The sequence below is a fragment of the Haliotis cracherodii genome, unplaced genomic scaffold (assembly GCF_022045235.1).
Source record: "Haliotis cracherodii isolate W230 unplaced genomic scaffold, xgHalCrac1.p SCAF_5, whole genome shotgun sequence".
NCBI lineage: Eukaryota > Metazoa > Mollusca > Gastropoda > Lepetellida > Haliotidae > Haliotis > Haliotis cracherodii.
In genome coordinates, this window is record NW_027266308.1 from 11,646,191 (window position 1) to 11,666,776 (window position 20,586).

The following is a 20,586-nucleotide window of genomic DNA, read 5'->3' on the forward strand; positions in this document are numbered from 1 at the left end:
TGAATACTTTGAACTTCCATGAAACAAATTAAGACTTATTTGACATTTGAACGTCCTTTAGGATGTTCAATATATGATAATCACTTAAGTGTGTATCCTTTCAAATTTCGTCACACATGTGATATATAGATAACTCCAGCTCCCTTGAAATCAAACAGAACCATCTCACTTGTTATAATTATTTTAGTTCCTGTAATATCTTCAACCTAATGTAGTTCATTACATATTGTTTGTGTATATGTGCATTCATCTCCTTTGCAAAATTGACACTGTTTGTTTTCAACATATCCCTTCTTATAAAGCAGATCTTTAATAGATAGAGTGAGTGAGTTAGTTGGGTTTAACACCCCTTTCAATGGTATAACATATATATCACGGCGTATCAGCTTAATGTGGGAATACCCAAAGTGATGCAGGTCTCAGACGTTTACCACTTCGGTGAAACCCACGAGCAGAGGTATGGTGCTGACAAACCTAGAAACATAATCGGAGCGAACCGGGGTTAGAACCCACAATCATAGGTTCCTGGCGTACCCAAGGGACGCAACTCTGCACAGCGAATCGCTTAATATATAGAGATAAAACAATATTGAAAATATCTAAGTTTTGTACTGGATAGAGCTCCAAGGTGCATATTATTGATGATTTTCATGATATCCTCCCGTAAAGTTAATTCTAACTCTTTCACCCATTTGTCTATATAACCAGGGTTCATATGTCTGTTAGAACATAAATATAGCTACATCACCTGCAGCTAAATAAGCTGTAAGGGTAATGGAAAATAGGGCATGTCTATTTGGGATGTTATTTTTAGATCTTTGGATTTACAATATGTATCAGTGGAGCTTGTAACATCTTCATGCTGTTGGTTTGTTGTTTAAATAATCGAGTCTGGACCAGACAATCAAGTGATTGACATGAGCATCGATCTACGCAATTGGGATATGATGACATGCATCAACCAAGTCAGAGAGCCTGATCACACAATCCGGTTAGTCGCCTCTTGCAACCTTCATACTGGGTGAGTTAGGTTTCATGTCACATTAAACAGTATTCCAGTTAGCCCAAAGTGATGCAAGTCATGGCTGAAACCCACGATCACTGGCATGGTGCTGACAAATGAAGAAAGATGTTCAGGGCAAACGAAGATTCATTCTTGGCACCAACAGCGGCCACACTATCCGACATATTTGCCTCAACTAGGTGTACTAAGGATCATTTGTGCGCCAGAATATCCCAGGAACTGACGAAATACTGATCCAAGCATCAAAATGGTTCCATATTGATCAGCTTTGAAGTTTTTATCCCTAAAAAAATAAAAGCACATTTTTCTACTGGTATAATTATTTATTGGCTTGAATTACAAATGTCTTTGTAAGTAGTGGTTTTCATACAATTCTTATGCAAGCACAGATGACAGTACAGCTTGGTAGCATGCATAGCTCAGTCCCTGTGAGCAGAGATGGCACGGAATGCCACAGAACGTAGGTCAGTAGAGGTGTGACGATGAATGAATACCGGTACACTATATCTTGTCCAAAAATGACAGCAACCTAATCCAGTCATCATTCTGATCAGCTGAAAGTCACGACTGTGACCCTGGTTATCAATAACTGATGCTTAGTATCCAGTTTGGTATTGGACAAATCTGCTCTAGATGCCTGGCTGTCCAGGAGCATACTACTGATACAACGGGTTATATTCCTTGACATCCAAGCATATCAAGTTGACATTAAATATAGTTTTGTTGAGTAATCAATACATTGACATATTTGTAAATAAGTACTACCTATTATTAGTAAATCTGAGAACCTCTAAAGACAGGCGCCTCTCACGTCAGTGTCTGGTGTGTCATGTGACTGAATTGTTCTCATTATTTTAACTCACCTGTCATCATCATCACACCGCTACTCATAACAGGCATTACCGAGGCCAATAGTTCAATATATACAAACCACCAACATTATTCTACATACACTGTTTATAAACTGTGTAAAATGAAAGTTGATTAACAGAGATCAAGTCATAACAGCATAAAAAGATGGCCAGGGAGGACTAGTCGTTCAAATGTTTCAATGAAAAACACCCTAGATTGCCCCCTTGTAGATGGTAATGCTTGAAACAGAAAAATGCATAGGTCAATCTGTTTGAGTTGTTCAGAGGCTATGACATAATACGCCCCTGACTAGGGAGGATGATAGCCTACTACTGAATATATGCATTACATCTACATATTGAAATTGGTCAAACGAATAAAGCTACACATTACAAAGTCGTCTGTATACAGACAAATGTATAGCATGGCATTGTTAGCATGCAAATTAGATTTCTAAGATATTCATAGCAGTTGGAAGTGGATTTCCTCACTGGTTCCGGAATCAAGAGTTTTCGATCATGCATGTCATACCTACAGTTCACATACCACATATACTACAAGATTATCTACATATCTACAAAATGTACAACTCACAATAATCTATTGTACATAACAATAATTAGCAACACGACGTACTACTTGAGCTACAAGCTCCAGGTGTACTAGCCCAACAAGGGATGTAATTTATCTGATCAACACATGTTGGGACCAGTAGACTGTTGAGCTAAAGAAGGACTAGTCCTGAGCACTTTCAAGGCATATTGGGAAAGCAAATATCAATAAATACTAACAGTTTGTTGAATGCTAATAATTGACATTTGACATAGTGCTGTTTGAAAGTATTCATGCTGTCATATTAACAAACAAAATCAAACCTAAATGAAATTCAAATAATAATGAGATATGAAATTGATACATGCAACCAAGTTGGTCCTATCATTTGATCCGACGAGGAAGTGATGTGAAGCACAAACACTACTGCTCACAACTAACTCCCCTACAAGGAAACTATCATCCTTATGGGAATCTGATAGGTAGCAAATTTATTGCTCAACATATATTGTTGAAAAATTGTTAGAATTATATAATTTTTTAAAAAAGATCTAGGCCATCCACACCAAGTGCTAAATCTCTGACAATTCTCCTTGTGATTATTTGAAGAGCTGTGATTTCCAGAAATTCCAACACTGAAAGTTCTTTTGACGAAAACTGGCAACTGTTCTGGCAAGGGGAGATAATTGTAAATAGTACAATATCATCAAGGGGTGAAACAGAATTTTTGTTGTTGCATATTTTGAATATTTTCATCATTTTACAAATCTTATCAATCTGATACAAAAATATCATTTGATTTATGAATGTTTGAGTATAAAAAATAAAGCAGAGTACAACTTCCAAATTGCTCATGTTGATGACCACCCTTTCTGACCTGCTACTCAAACTGTGTTGTACATACTGGCCCTGCTAATGTAGTACCTAATCTTGATTATGATCGTCTAGAGAGAAATCAAGGAAATACCAACACAGAAATACAATACCAAGGACTTACGTTTACCTGAATCCTATTAACGTGCAATAAGAGCTGTAAAAAAAAATAATCAGAAAATATTGACAAATTATTTACAATTTCTGCAAGTTCCCCATGTCGATACCATGTCACATTATGAACATAAATTATGCTTTGAAAAGTGAAAATAGAATATATTATAAAATTACTGAAGGGTTTGGCACATTTCAGAATTAGCAATAGAAAACATATTGTCAATGACTAGGCAGTGCCTAAACCTTTCAACATGTTGTTTAAAAATAGTATTAAAGGGACATTTTTCCTCAGCCCTGTTCTGCACAATTAGGCTGGAATGCTTAAATCTGCAAAGCCAATACGAATGGGTCTGTTGCACAAGTACAGGAATGGATATGCATCATATGATCTCAGCGACATCTCTAGTACTGTGCCAACAGCTCAAGATATTCTCCTTCAACACTGCGAAGCAACCTCAAATGTAACCAAATCCAAATAAAAGAATCCTACAAAAATATTGGCAACTGTAACCATGGAAACTAAATCTTAACAAAAGATTTTCACAAAAATATTGCTAACTCTTAGATACATGTACCTAGGAATATTATGGTCATAAAATGGCAGAATCAGCATAATCTAATGATGGTTTAAAACATTAACCGCTAACAAGCAATAGGTCAAACAAAACAGCAGACACCTCCATTCAAAACCAAACAAAGATTTCCAAACTGGAACATCAACGTTATCATCCTACAGGAATTGTAGCCACAAGATGTCTGAAGCAACAAGCCTTTAACACACTGAACATACATTTTTAGCACTTAGTACCACAATAGAAAACATGTATCGACGTATCAAGGAATTACAATTGAAGATAAGATGCACGATATGCCTACCCATGAAATGATTTGTATTTTAATTCCATATCATTTCTTAAAAAGTAAGTTTTGTAATTACCTGTAATGACGATTGGGTTACGTCACACAACAATCTCATGGCTCAACACTACAGTACGAGTAGAAATTAACCTGACAATTAAACACATACTCGTTGATAGCAACAACCATGGGGAACTCCACGCAGATTCAGGATAGCAGTACGTATCAATATGCGAAGTAGGCATATCGTGACACTCCTCCTTCCATTCTCAGATGGATCCAATATTATATGCAAACCTTAACATTGTCATAGATCAAAGTCACTGTAAGTATCACTCAACATATGCTCTTAACCACGCAACTAATACGACCATGTTTAAGTGTATAACACTGGAGTGAAGAAGACAAGGTGTTGTCATGCACACCAACCTGTATGTCCCTTGTGTGATATCTATAAATATAACTCAAACTGTACAATAGTGTAAAAAGGCCATAATAAATTAATTATTAGACTTTCATCCCTTCCAACATCACCCGCCTTGCATTATATTAGTGTCACATACTATCCCCAGACGAAGAAAACCACTGGGTCCCTTCCTTCTCTACTTGATGAAATACACTGTATACATAGTCCTAAACATTCAGGCTTCATGGAATCACAAGTTAATGGACACAGACACCTTGAACAGCTGGTTAAAAAAATAAAATATAAAAATAAAATGCCTCCTGCTCACATTTTTTAACAAAACAGGATGAAAAACTAATAATTAATTTCTTGTGGCAACTATAATTGCACTGGTATATTGCCATGAGTACAAAGTCAAATACTGCAGTATGCTAACATAATTTTTTAAATACCAACAAAATGTCAACAATCAATTTCTTAGGCTTACAACTAAAACTGTTAGCTTCACTCATGCAGGTAAAAATAAGTAAAACTTCAGGAGTTGTAACCAGCTGAGGCTAGCAATGTCGTATCAATGTAATGGGTTACGAAAACCTTCATAATTCCAAACCTAGAGTTATCTCCCTTAGATCATAAATTACTCAACTGAGTATTAATTTTCACGCCCATGCTTTAATGACACAGCAGTGCCACAGCAACAATTTATGTGTCTTGCATGCTACAGACGACTGCACTACACAGTGTGGACACTCACACACAACAGTTTACATGGTGATGTGAAATGGAATCAAAGGGGCATAATATTTGTAGGGGGAATACAAAAAGATGGAATATGTGATCTTTTCTAATCGCAGGTGTTAGGCCAAAAATGAAATATGTGTTTGTCGTATCCCACCCCACCCAGCCCTACTCATCTTCCTGAGGCAAGTGAGTTACCGTATTCGATGAAATAAGCACCCCCCCTAATAAGCGCCTATGGCGATATTTGCCAATATATTGGCCAATGAACAATCCCAATTAGCATCCCTTCGGATTGATCAATGCACGCAAGACGTATTTATTCGCGTATAATAAGCACTCGTGTGTTATATGCACCCTTAATTATAGGCAAATAAATTCTGGAAAAATATATATGTCATATATAAACATTTCAGGCTGTCAGCATAGACCACGAAATTTATCTTTCAACTCGTTTTTTTCCACCAAAATGATATTCTAAGAAGAGCCTCCTATTTCTAATTTTGAGAGCGCCCTGGGCGCTTATTACATCTAATATGGTAATTGACTGTAAACATGGTAAAAGTCCAGTTTCCACCCTTCCTGCACTAGGCTGGAATTTCCAATGGCTGTTACAGGTTATGTCCCTTTTATGTCCCTCTTACTGACCAATCAGATTCCACCTCTAAAATCACTTGCATTTGCTTCAAACAAAATGGCGGCGCCCAAGGAAGACCATCTGATTGATAATCATGATCTTTCTTGTAATAAAACGGGTCTTACTTCGCGAAGTGCATTAAATCATGTAAGCACATGAAATGATTTGGAAAATATCGGTTGACGCTAAGTTGACGGTACACATGCTTTGCAAATCCTGCAATCGACCAAAATCTGCACTGCAGTTTACAATTTCGTTACGCAATTTTGCTGGACTATGCATAGACTGGATAATCCAGCTGAAATATAACTCCATAATTCCAGCCTAGTTTGGCAAGAGTGGAAACTGGATTTTATAGTCAGTTAACTCCCTTGCCTCGGGAAGATAAGCGCTTTTACTCATTTTTAGATAAAATCGGAAACACATATTTCCTGTTGTGGTCTGCATCATCAGTTCCCTTTAATGCTGCAAGTATAGCAAGTAATGACAGATAGTGTTTTGTATAAAACTGACTCTCAATAAAAAGTGAAATCAACAAGACAAGTCTTCCTGCACCACATTAACAGTGCTGCAGTCAAGGGTGTATTTTGACAATGTGCTGCAATCGACATGATATTGACGCCCAAGGTGTGCCTGTTCCACTGCAGCAGACTGTCGGGTACAGGAACATGACACTCAGATGTGCTGCCCCCGACAAGGTGACGAGGATGACAGAGGCTTCCATACAACACTAGGGGTGTAACGAATATAACGATAGGCTTCAGTAGAGATAGGAGTCATAATCTCATGCCTCTGTTTGCTCTGTTACGACAAACATTACTTTATCAAATTTCACTGACATATGCCTTCAACTTGTCATGTATAATACTCCAGTGGATGAGTCAAATGAAATGACAGTGTCAGTGACAGATATTAGTGTGATATGTAGTGTCAGTGTCTTTACCTCCAGGGTTAGAACTTAACACTAGCCCGCCAGCCCGGGGCTAGTACAAATTTCTGTGGGAGAGTAAAAATACCCCCATTTCCCCATTGTTTTAACATTACAAGGGCATTTATCTTTACCCGGGCTAGTAAAGCTTTTTAGTTTAGTTCTAACCCTGATATTGTCCTCCTTTACCACTAACCTGAAGATGTGTCTAGTGAATTTCAAGCCAAGCGTATGATTGTCAATAATTATTAATCTGTTCAAAACGATAATGGAAGACGAGGCTTGTAGAATGAAATGTCCTTTGTACAGCCAGCACTAGATCAAATTTCTTTATCAGTTGTGTTTCTGTAAAGCTAAAAATCTGTAAAAGCAATACCAACATGCTGTATCATGTAAGGTATGAAGGTCTGTTGTGTCTCCATTTATTAAATTATTGTACCACCAAACCCAAATTTAGAAACAGACGCAATCAGAAGGATGACATTATGTTGAGACTGGATAGGCACTATCTCCTATCAGTAGATCGTTACACCCCTCCCCAACACTGGAAGTAGACCACTATGTGGTTAGGGTCAGACATGTTTCATCACAGACTTCTTCAATCCAAGATGTGTGCAACACACACAAGAGGTGTTAATGTCGGAACCCAAACACAAACAACACTTGAAGGAGAGTTGTTAGACACAAGCCATCATGTTAAAGTTCAAGGTCAGATTACACTCTAACGCAACAGCCATCTTCATTCTTCCCCTCCTTTCTTCTTGGATGGTGGAATAAGATGCTCAGGGAGGTCGGATGGAAGATCGTGCCCATCCAATTTGATCTTTATCAAATGATTGGCCAATGCCCACTCGTCAGCATCAAGCATTCCGTCCTTATCAACATCTGCCAACTTCCATACCTTACTCAACACAGAATTAGGCAGCTTGGATTTAACCATTTCACTTTTGGCAGCAGCACCAGTAATTTTTCCATTGACTGGGTTCAATCTCTCGAATGCATCATCATATTCATACTTCTCATGACTGACGACCCATTCATGCTCGCCACGACCCTTGTCAACACCTTCTCCTCGTCCAATCCCGAAAGGACTCTCATTGTAGCCTTCAAAGGCTCCCCCTTTGACGTTACCGATATCTGAGTTCTCCATCATTTCCTCATGAGGCACCATCTGCATCAGCCGAGAGATGTCGTTGGCCAGCATGTGGTCCACTGTTTCTACCAGCTTGGGTTTGAGGGTGTGGAACTTGGTGAAGTCATGGTGTTGGAGTTGATCCTGCATGCGTTTGATGTCTGGGAAATCTCCAGGAGATATCTGGTGCTCTCGCTGTAGGACCGCAAACGTGTCTCCAAGTTTGCTGATGAGTTCCTTCTTCTTTGAGTCCTTTCCAAACATGGACGGCATCTCTTTCCTTAGCTGACTGATGATCGTAGCATGGACCTGCAACAACAAGGAAAGAATGAACATGTGCTGGCTTAGTTACAAAAAGTCCCCAAATAGTCTTTCATATGATCAGTGTGGACTCCAGGTTAGGATTGGTCCCAATTACCTACGGACCTGTAGCCTATGGACCTATTTCCGATGCAGGATCAGGTTCTAATGCATGTCAACGTGGCTGTGTGTCATCAATAGGTGATGGGGAATCGTTGTTCATGCTTTCAGTCACTGGTTTGGAGCAGGCTTGATTATTTACAGGCTGCTGTGAAATAGCTGCAGTCTATGCAAAATTCATTTGGGTCTACTAGCCTAAACTCTAATTGCGGCATGATTTTTATTAGATATTAGTCTTATAGACTAGCATATGCTGATCTTACTAAGACAAAATACTTGTTTTGGGTTGTTTTTTTGTTTGTTTAATGCTGCACTCAGCAATATTCCAGCTATATGACGGCGGTCTGTAAATAATCAAGTCTGGACCAGACAATCCAGTGATTGACATCATGAAAATCGATCCGCGCAATTGGGATCGATGACATGCAACAACCAATTTAGCGAGCCTGACCACCCGATCCCGTTAGTTGCCTCTTACGACAAGCATAGTCGCTTTTTACGACAAGCATGGGTTGCTGAAGATCTATTCTACCCCGGATCTTCACAGGTCAACTTGAGTGGAGCTTCACACCAGTGGATTAAGCCGGAGGCTGCTGCTAGAATATTGCTGACTATAGTATAAAGTAATATTTACTCACTCAGAGCAACATGAGCAAGTTTTCTGGAAGTGCCAATGCCTTGTAACTAGGAAGATATAATTATGTTCAATGGATATCTGTTGATATTTGAAATAGTATATGCGTGAATGTAGGACCAAATAGAATCTGATCTGAAGAACTTCATCACAGCTGGATGGGTAAGACTAACATCTAGTCTCTGAAATGAACATATCATAGAGAAAAAAACAGTTGTTCAGTTATCTTAACAAAAATATAATAAAAGGGAGCCCAGTGACTCTTCATTTTCAGATCCTCATACTGCAGTAATCTAGACTTGCCAAATATTATAGACTTGCATGGGCTGTATTTGATATATATTTGTATCAGGGTCAGACTACTGGATGGGTCTAAACCTAGAGTTTTGTCCCTTAGATCATAATTACTCAACAATGTAATGGGAGCTTAAGGATTTCTATCAACTTGTCCAGTACAATGATATATGGCCTTGTCACTGAACCCACTTAGTAAAGGCTGGTGTGAGTAGGTGGGACATACCTAACTTCATATAACATGACATTACAGTCTGTGTAGTCTATCAACATGGCAGATCCATCATTATGAAACACTTCCTGCAGGATATGATTATTAAATACTTGGTGTGGCCGAGTTTCCTTCCACTATATCTGAGGCTCATCATTATGAAGTCTTAGAAAACCACTTGTTTCCAGACTAGAGAAAACTGTACTTAACTTGGGGTTCAGGAACTGAAATGGTATTATCAATCACAAAGAAAAGGAAGAGGCAAAAGTGTGAATTACAACTGATTATCATCTAACTCATGGCGAAATGACATCCACGGAGTTCAATGATGGATCAAAAGTATTCTTCTTGTTGGCACACTTAAATACCAAGGGGGCCAAAGGGTACACCTAAACAGCTTTGTGGGGGCCCAATGGTGTACTTTAAGAAACGATCATTTCTATCCTTGCAGTGTTTCTGAAGCTTCATGTACATATTTGCACCCTGAACAAACTTATAAGATGAAACGTCAATGACATTCAAACTTGAACAATAATATGTTCAAAACAAGTTGATTGAAAACCTGTTGTTATTTTAGTTGCTGTTGTTGGTATATTAGATGGTGTTATTATACAAATAATTACTCTTGACGAGGTCAATATACAAAAACAAGGAACCAAGGACCCGACCCCTGAGGTGGTCTGACCGGACCAAGGCTGCAGGCAGAGGTATGGTCAGACCGCAGCGTTAGAAACTAACAGTTTTCGTCCACTAGTCCTTATAATGATAACATATAGCAAAACCCTTAAAAATGGCAATTTTCTACTAGTCCTTATCATACCTTTACCATTGGGCAGTTTGGTAAGGACTATAGGACTAGTGCCAATTTCTAACCCTGGACCGCCAAAGGTGTTGGATATGTTGGTCTAGTTGATCAGAGGGCACGAATTGGAGCAGAGTGTTTTATACAGCGAATATGGTATGTGTCACTTTCAACCTGAGTACAATTATAAGGATGAATTGTAGATTGTCTAGTTGGTCAAGGGGCACTAATTGGAGCAGGGTGTTTTATACACCGAATATGGTATATGTCACTTTTAACCTCAGTACAATTATAAAGATGAATTGTAGTTTGTCTAGTTGGTCAGGGGGCACTTATTGGAGTGGGGTGTTTTATACAGCAACTACGGTATATGTCACAATGCTGGTCATGAGATGACGTCCCGCATGAAGCTGCATATCTGCTGCTGTACATCAAGTGTCTGGTATCAGGTCAGAAACTGTCGTGTTGATCATTCAGATATAACGCATACTGATCCCATCACAGCCTGCATACTGATCACACATCATAGCCTGCATACTGATCACACATCACAGCCCCTGCTTGTTGTCATCAGACACTTCATGACTCACTTCAACATGAAGCAACAACCTATGTTTCTCATTCCTATCCAGAATCAATATTACATAAAACATTTACAACAGAATTAAGCATGTATCACTGTTGTTTTATGTTGCAGTCAGCAATATTACTGCTTTGTTGCAGTGGACTATAAACACGACAACATGGGACTATCTGGGAGTACACTTTCATTCAAACAATTAGTTTCAACAGTTGATAATTGGAAGCCATTATGAGAGAGTTTACCTGATAAACCATATCTCATGCCACTGAACTCAATGTAACAGGCTGTACCGTATTCACAGTATTAAGCACACTGTAGCATCTCTGATGAACTTCTAGACCAATCTGTCAGTTACCTTAATAATCTCTTACTAAAACTGAAACTTTACGCGACAGTCCCTACTTTCTGTATGTTACAGAATTTTTACATCTCCAGCACAGAAGGGGTTTAATACTTGCCTTGTAACTACAGTGTTAGAAATTGCCACTAGTCCCTTAGTCCTTGTCAAACTGCCAAGTAGTTAAGTCATCATAAGGACTTTTCAAAGGTTTTGCTATATGTTGTTATCATAAGGACGAGTGAACTAAAACTGTTAGCTTCTACTGCTGAACTATTATCAAAAGTTTTACTTTCCTCAATGTTTGAACCATCTTCCTGAGGTAAGGGCTGACTATAAAAGTCCAGTTCCCACCCTTGCCAAACTAGGTTGGAATTCCGGAGTTACATTTTGGCCGGACTAACCAGTCTGTGCATAGTCCTATCAAAATCGTGTACTGAGCATGGAGTACAATGTACAGATTTCGGTCAACTGATTTGAAAAGCATGTGTTTGCCATCTGGGCGTCAGATATTTTGCAAGTCTTTTCATGTTTTCAATCAAGGTGCTCAACTGATTTGATGAACTTTGCTGGGTAAGCCAAGTTTTTTTATAAAACAGATCTTGATTATCGATCAGATCGTTTTGACAGGGCACCGCCATTTTGTTTGAAGCAAATGCAATTGATATGAGAGATGGAATCTGATTGGTCAATCAATAGGAGAGACATAGAATGGACATAACTCGTAATAACCACTGGTGGTGCGACGATCAAGCCTGGAAATTCCAGTCTAGTTCAGCAATAGTGGGAACAGGACTTTTATTATCAGTTAACTCCCATTACCTCGGGAAGATGTGTTTGAACTAGGTTTGTTCACAACTGCCTAATCTCTGTAAATATTTAACTCGTACATGGTTTTATTAAATGCCTCCATTTGTCAATTTTCTAAGCGCCAGAGGTTCTTATTACTGGAATTACGGTATCTGCAATAGGTATCTACTCCATCAATTAACCAGACTGTTTATCTCCACTGACATCAATGTAATCGCCCTGTATCTTCTGTGCATGACCAAATGTGTAGATACCAGCCTTTGTATATACACTGGTCAGTCATGGCCTGGCTATCTATATGTAAATATAGGAGAAGAGGCCATGTGGTCGGCATATCTAATTAGACTCATTCATGGGAGTAATCCACACCTTGTACCCATTATTCAATAGACACACATCTGTTAGTTCAAAGACATAATTCACACAGCTCTTTGTGATTGTGAAGAAATAGCTTTCCATTATCTAATTCCATTGACCATTTTGTAGAATCTTCATCAAAATGGGATAGATTTGACATTTTTATCTTTTATTAACAAAAAGATATCTGTTTTTGATAGTGATACTGACATATTTCATGCTGTTTGCTTCTGTTTTTGAGCCTAGTAGACCCCCAATATTTTAATTTTAACAATAGGATTACTTACATTTATCATTAATTTCCAACTCTTAAAATACAACAGCAGCCAGCTTGACAACTTGGATCCCCTCCCTCAAATACATACTTTGATATGAATAAATAAATATGAATATCCGTACCACAAATCACATAGCATTATCTTGAATATCAGTATGACTATGGGTGTCTGAAAAGTATACCATGATAACTGATACTGTAATATTAAAAAACTCACTCGTTCATAACAAACCTAATGTTTGCCCTTGTCAAAGTGACATTTTTGTCAAGCATTAGTAGCACGCATAACTGTTATGATCACCAGAAATAGCACCCCTTATAACAAACATGTTTGTCTTGTTACCATGGAAACATTCATCATAAACAGGGAGGATAGCAACTGTTTCCATTGTACCGCATACAGGTATTATCACTATGATGAAAATGCCAACGTTAGCTCATCTGTGAAATTCACTCCAGTGCTTAGCCCCACATAGTCGACATTCTGACGTATACATGTATACACATACTGCCGTATACAACAATATATCCCATGATGTATACAGCTACATATCACGCGGAGATGTGCTGGGATGAAGTGCCATGCATCTCTGTGGGGAGTGTCGAGCAGTGCGTATTTCCTCTATCTGTCTGTACTATGTAAATAGCAGGACATCTGACCAACGAAGTGATGCCACACCCTTCCTTGTATGTGTACATAGCTGGAAAACTGGCTTCACCCTGTCGGTGTTAATCACCGGCACTGCACTCCATGCCCTGAGAAACAGCATATCATGGTGTGAATCGTTGGTTTCATAAGAACGTAGATTAATCTGAAATTCGTAATACCAGGAAAAGTATGTTGTGGTTAGATGTTGTCCAGCCAAACAGCAGGACGTCGTGATCAGCATGGCTTAAAAATATCCTTCAGGGCCAACAAGGAGGATTTGCCTAAACCATGACTGATGCTGAACAGTTTTCAAAATCGTAGTCATAGTTCTTATTCCATCAAAGTGAAAGTCCTGCTTGAAACATATCATATTATCACTCTATGTTGAATTAGCTTCCTTTGGTGTAGATAGTTGTCAATCCTGAACACCTAGGGTCATGCTTGCCATTGTCTTAAAGGACAAACCTACAAGTTAAATTGATATTGGCGTAACAAAATATCACATTAGTGTTAAATAATAAGAATCAGTCATGATATGTATATTATTTCAAAATATTACATTGTTTTATGGAGGAAAACCTGGACCTTCTGCGTAGTGATCAAACACATTAGCCACAGGCTACCCCACACCCCTAAGTTGATGTAGAAATTAACATGCCCAGCTTTCTAGTCTGCATAGCAGCGGTAGTAATTAACAGTTTTAGTCCACTAGTCCTTATAAATATAACATATAGCAAAACCCTTAAAAATGGCAAATTTCTACTAGTCCTTAGGATACCTTAACTATTGGGCAGTTTGGCAAGGACTACAGGACTAGTGCCAATTTCTAACGCTGCCTTAACTATCGGGCAGTTTGGCAAGGACTACAGGACCAGTGCCAATTTCTAACGCTGCATCATAAACTGAAACAGACACACACCTAGCCTTGATCCAAGGCTGTACTGAAAGAAAAGTCTGTTGATGTTTTGTAATTCTATCCTCCTAATAGGCAAACTAGATATGTGGACACTCAAATCTCTTATAGGGACAACTTGTTTTCATTATTTATATTATCTAGAAATTATGATTTAAACTAATAATTACTGCCTTACAGACTTGTTCAAGTCTAGCACAGACCCAGCTGTTGCCAGTACATAACACAAGGCAAACTGCTCAGTTTAGAAAAAAGCTAATTTCAATCCCATCACATACAGTCAAAGATAATTAACATGCATCATTGGAAATTACTTGTTAAAAGTACCAAAAAAATCCAAAATTCCAAAACTAAGGACCCAGGGCCACCTTAACTTCAACCCAGAAAATGTATAAAAAACATATTTAAAGCTGTCTATGTAAGCCCCACATCTGAACAGTTTGACGGAATAACCAGAATGAAAAACAGGAAATATGAATCCATCAGTTGCGTCCATGGTGCTTAAGTATTCTTACACCACTGGTTGTGCAGTAATGTACGCCCTGGGATACGCTCCCATACCTTTCAGGCTTGCTGGCATAGTGTATATATAGATGTGTCCTATATTACTGAAAACATGAAGAAAAAGACACACTTTTATGTCTCTTTCCGCCTACATGCTACACTCTCTACTGGTGCATCAGCCTACAGCCCTGCATATCTTCAGTGTTAGACAGGTTGTCTCAATCAATACTTACAGGGAAACAAGTCCACATATATGGGATTTCTACTTCAATGGGTGCAGAAAAGAGGTTGCTATCTCTTCCCAATCAATACGACTTGGATAGAAACCAGTTTGAATATACAGCAGGTTCCATTTGTTTTCTAACATTACTAGTAAAACCACTTCTCACCGGAGTCCTACATCTGTGGCATCCTAGGATACTATCAATTTCTTCCTTTTCATATTTAGACAAGCACCCACTTCATCATCATGATCATAAACATCATAAATATCCTGAACAAAAACATTAGGAATCATAAATATTTTGGGGATATTTGTTTTAAGTGTTGACTGAACACACAATTTTGTAAAAATATTAGGGGTGAAATGATACATTGGTGCATCATGTGTCTTCATGTGATGATATGATGCACGATACATTTTTCTTCTGTATCGATGCAAGATGATACACTTGCTGAAATAAATTACTTACCATTCGTTATGATCCTTGACGTTTTAGTCAGTCAGATATCGCAAAATGTGTTGTAATTAGCATTTCAAATTCATTTCTAAAAACAGAGGCTACAAACGTGTCTTCAGCTAGCTTTTCCTTTTGAACCTGCTCTGAAATATTTCTTGTCAAGAAGTTTCCATGTGATTTGACATAAATGCATATCGCAATACTTATCAATTCATATTGTGACCTATATAACGTGATACGTATCGTATCGTGACCTTGCTGTATCGTTTCACCCCTTAAAAATATCACCCAAAATATTCATGATCCCTTTTTTGGTTCAGTATATACTGTAAATTGTGAAATTAATGTGTCTCCAAAAGAATGTGACAGCTGGCCCCTAGCCAAAAATGTGACTTAATATGAATGCGACACCCCCTCCTCTCAAGCATCAGTGGATGTATATCCTCTGTCAGGTTTACAGGAGAATCCTCACCTTAATCCACCATTACATTAATCCAATCACACACCAAATAGCACCGCTCATTAGCTTATTAGAGTACTTCAGCTAAAACAATACATGTGCTGGCTCGTGTTGGTCTTTGACTCAGTCACAAAGAACAAAGTGTTGCGTGGGTGGCGTCTGTCTCACCAGGACTTGCAGGTGTGATCAGTGATGACATAAGTGAGTAGAACTTTTGTCTTGACCCAAGCAGTGACAATTCACAGGATGTAATTAGTGTTTGAATGACATTTGTTACTAATTCTTATCAATAAATAGTGATGTGGAATCCATAGTTGTTTGTTTTCAGAATATGTCTGGTATTTCTGCTATATGAAATGTCTTATTGTTGATATAAATGCGATGTTTAATAATGTGAGCAAAGACCACATATACATATCTACTAGATATGAATTTGTTCCTAATAATACTCATGTTATCATCAAAGGGCCCTGTGTATGTAATCACCATGATGATCAGACCCAAGATAAAGGCAAAGTACATATTTCTATTCAGCGGTTAATGTGACACAAGCTACTGTTTGAACGGTTGGATATGGAAGGGAAACCAGAGCTATTCTGGTAGGGGGAGTGACACACACATCAATATGACACAAACCACTGTTTATATGTAGTTAGACTTGCACAAGTCTCTTATCCCAAATATAACATTTGTTCCATTTGACCACTTTCTAAATGGCATTGTGTATTCATAGCTTTTCGCCATGGGAGCCGTGCCATTTTAAACTTGTCAGAGGGGTACTCAAAGTATGTGATCTAGACTACCAGTTGTCAGACTTTCATTTTTGTGGAAGCCTCGGTGGCTGAGTGGGTTAGATCGCTGACTTTGTGTGCTTGCAATTAGTTGCCTCACTCTGGCAAGTGTGGGTTCAAATCCTGGACGGGACTCGACCCCCCAAAAAGTCCAAGAATCTGTACTTTACTAAGAAAGTGTTATCCCAAATATAACATTTGTTGCAATAATTATTAGTTTAAATCATTATTTCTAGATTATGTTAAAAATAAGAACAAGTTGTCCCTATAAGAGGCTTGTGTCCTTAGACTGTCCACATATTGAGACTTGCCTATTAGGAAGATTGCAACACATCCATGGACTTTTTTCTTCAAAAGACCCCTGGAGCAAGGCTTGTATGTTGTGAATGGTGTGATATGGGAGTGAAGCTAGAGCTATTCTAGTAGGGGGAGTCATACACACATCAATATGACACAAGCCACTGTTTGTATGTCATGAATGGTCTGACATGAGAGTGAAGCCAGAGCTATTCTAGTAGGGGGAGTCACACACATACAACTACTGAACAACTCTGCCACCTGGTTACTTCTTAGGACTCAATCTCCTTGTCAAAACGGTGAGCCTGGTCAACAATTAATCTGTAACCACCACCTGTGTCTGTGCAAGTTAACCCTAAATGCCAGGCCATTGTGTAACATGCTCACAGGTAAATGGACTTGGGTGTTTGAACTTTGGTTTGGAAATAGATCTGACAAAACATACACTGCGACTGTTGAGTGTCAGCATTTGATTTAGATAGCTGTCAAGCTCAATGATAATAAATTAATCCATATGTTAAAGTAATAATCAGATTATAAAAAGAATAGGTTGGCCTACATTTGCCTCCAAGTCTTATTTCAGTCTTTAGTTAGATCAGCATATAATAGTCGATACAACAACACTAATTTAATTAAAAATCATATTAAGAGCCAGGTTCAGGCAAATAGACTCAAGGTTTATGGCTCAAGTTCAAAATCAATGATACTGATATTCAACTGACGTGGACATGAAGACAACTTTTTCACATCATGAAGCACGCAACCTGCAGACCCGGGTTGTCCTCAGTAACTAATGCTTGCTGGTAAGAGGTGAATAAATAGATTGGGTGGTCAGATTCTTTGACTTGTTTGTTTGTTTGTTTAACCCCGCACTCAGCAATATTCCAGCTATATGACGGTGATTTGTAAATAATCGAGTCTGGACCAGACAATCCAGTGATTGATAACATGAGCATGGATCTACGCAATTGGGATACGATGACAGGCATCATCTCTTACGACAAGCATAGTCGCCTTTTATGGCAAGCATGGGTTGCTGAAGACCTATTCTACCTCAGATATTTAAGGGTCTTCTTTGACTTGGTTGAGTATGTATCATTGTGACCTGCTGACAGTGTAAGACACTGCTAGGAATCTGACATAACATCAACCACTGCCCGATTATTTACATGCTGCTGTCACATTGCTGAAATATAGCTGAAATATTGCTGACAGCAGCATCAAACATCAAACAAGCAGGTAGCAGTGAGGACACTGAGAATGGGGTTCTCAAACTGCCTCTTTGTGTAAAATCAACCCATGAATGTGAAGACTAGACACAAACCCCAAGTTGGGAGTAAGGCTTGACGCTGAAGCTTTGAACAGCATTTCAGTGATATTTCCTGTCTCTGGGTGTCTACTCTACATTGGAGGAAATCTCCACGAGAAGGAGGTCATCGACTTTTAACACTTTAACTCAAAAGCATGGGTAACCCATTATCATAAAACTAATCAGGGAGGATCGAGGATTCAAACCCAGTACTCAAACCAAGAGGGTCCCTTGAGTCCTGTTTCATTAAAATAAAGGGCTATGACAAGGGCTTTTTGACTTTCAGGTTTAACTTGGACATGGCAAACCAGCAATCATCAAATACATAAAGTGAGAGGGAAGTCAGTAATTTGAGGAAAAACAACAGCCCACATGGCCATTTCCATGCAAATACCAGGACCCACTTGCACAAAGCAATCTTAGCGCTACGACTATCTTATGTCTATGTTAGATGTATGGGAGTTACGATTATCGTAGTGTTAAGATCAATTTGTGCAAGTGGGTCCAAGACTTCAATTAATTAAATACAACATATTCTTATTTCCCAATGTGCTCTTGCCTAATCCATGAACAAGTAAATTGAAGGGAATGTTAATAAGTGTAGTAATCTATTATCTCCTACAACTTCGACAAGGAAGATGGCGATGAACTGTTTCACTTCACACAGGCAGGCCATCAGGAAGTGTTCAGATAAACACTTCAGTTGGAGTGGTCCGGATATAAAAGTACCATATTTTGAAGTTTTCCCAATCAAATTTGTTTGTTTGTTTGTTGTTTAGTGCCGCACTCTGCAATATTCCAGCTGCATGATGGCAGTCTGTAAATAATCGAGTCTGTACCAGAAAATCCAGAGATTGACATCATGAGCATCTATCCATGCAATTGGGATACAATGAGAGATATCAACCAAGTCAGCGAGCCTGACCACCCGATCCCGTTAGTCGCCTCTTACGACAAGCATAGTTGCCTTTTACGGCAAGCATGGGTTGCTGAAGATATACTCTACCCCTGATCTTCAAGGGTCTTTCCAAATCAAAAGTGGACTGTTAACTTCACTAGTGCTTTAAATGGGGGTAAGGGGGGTAAGGGTGGTGGGGGAAGAGACCTGGATTCTTCAAGGTTTTTCCACAACAGTATATCAAATTTGAGTTCCCCTGAATGTGTAACTTTTAACATCAAAGACTCACGAGAGGGTCCATTGACTTTCAAGCATCATTACACAGTGGAACTCTTATCCATGTTTGTTCAACAACTCCATGAGATCAAAAACTGTACATAATGAATCTTGTCTACTCGCCTTGCTCCAAGGCTGTACTGAAAGAAAAGTCCATGCTTGTGTAGTAATTCTATCCTCCTAAGAGGCAGGTCTAGATATGTGGACAATACAGTCTCTTATGGGGACAACTTATTCTTAGTATCTAAATAATCTAGAAATTATGATTTAAGCTAATAGAGACTTGTGCAAGTCTACTTGTCTACCAGTAGTGGTAATCTAGACTACAAGAATTATCATAAACTATATCAAAATATGCATTGATACGAACCCCATCTCCTATTTCCAAGTAGAACTGATGAATCATTTCAGGCCTGATGCAAGACATAACATACATTTATGTGAGACCATCAACAACTCAAACCACCTGTTTCCTAGACCTGTGAATCTCTAAACATTATCACAGTGTTCATGTGATACTGTGGAGGCGGCTGCCAAAGTGGTCAAAGTCATCATGACAAAAGCTCAGGTTTGATTCCCCTCATGGTACAACGCATGAAGCCCATTCCTGATACTGCTAAAAGATTGCTGAAAATGGCGTAAACACGAACTCACTTCTTGAAACAAGATGAAAAAGGGATTTTATTTGAACCCTTTGACAACATCCCTTTCAACAGTGTCTGAAACGTATCATGTTTTATCAGTAGCTGTCAATGAACAAAGTCAGCCATGTATGTTGTGAGCAATCAAGGCAGTGGTGTTGCACCAGCTCTAGGTAACCTAAAACCTGATCACACAGTCTGAGAGAGAGGCAGGTCAGAATTGACACCCTCCACAGGAATTTCACTACGGCTCTTGCACATGTTGCAGCTGTACAGCGTGTTAGCAGAAACTGCAACACAGAGCGTCTCACACTCCTTCTCTGATT

The 20,586-nt window shown here is 38.7% G+C and overlaps 1 protein-coding gene across 1 annotated transcript in view; it reads right to left on the bottom strand.

Annotated features, from left to right (window-relative positions):
* Positions 1-1,339: 1,339 nt before the first annotated feature.
* Positions 1,340-20,586, bottom strand: part of LOC139444425 (EH domain-containing protein 3-like) — a 32,830-nt gene continuing 13,583 nt past the window's right edge. The window contains exon 2 of the mRNA XM_071225412.1: positions 1,340-8,426. Coding sequence (XP_071081513.1) covers positions 7,725-8,426 — 702 coding nt within the window. The 3' untranslated portion in view covers positions 1,340-7,724. The remainder of the gene's footprint in view (positions 8,427-20,586) is intronic.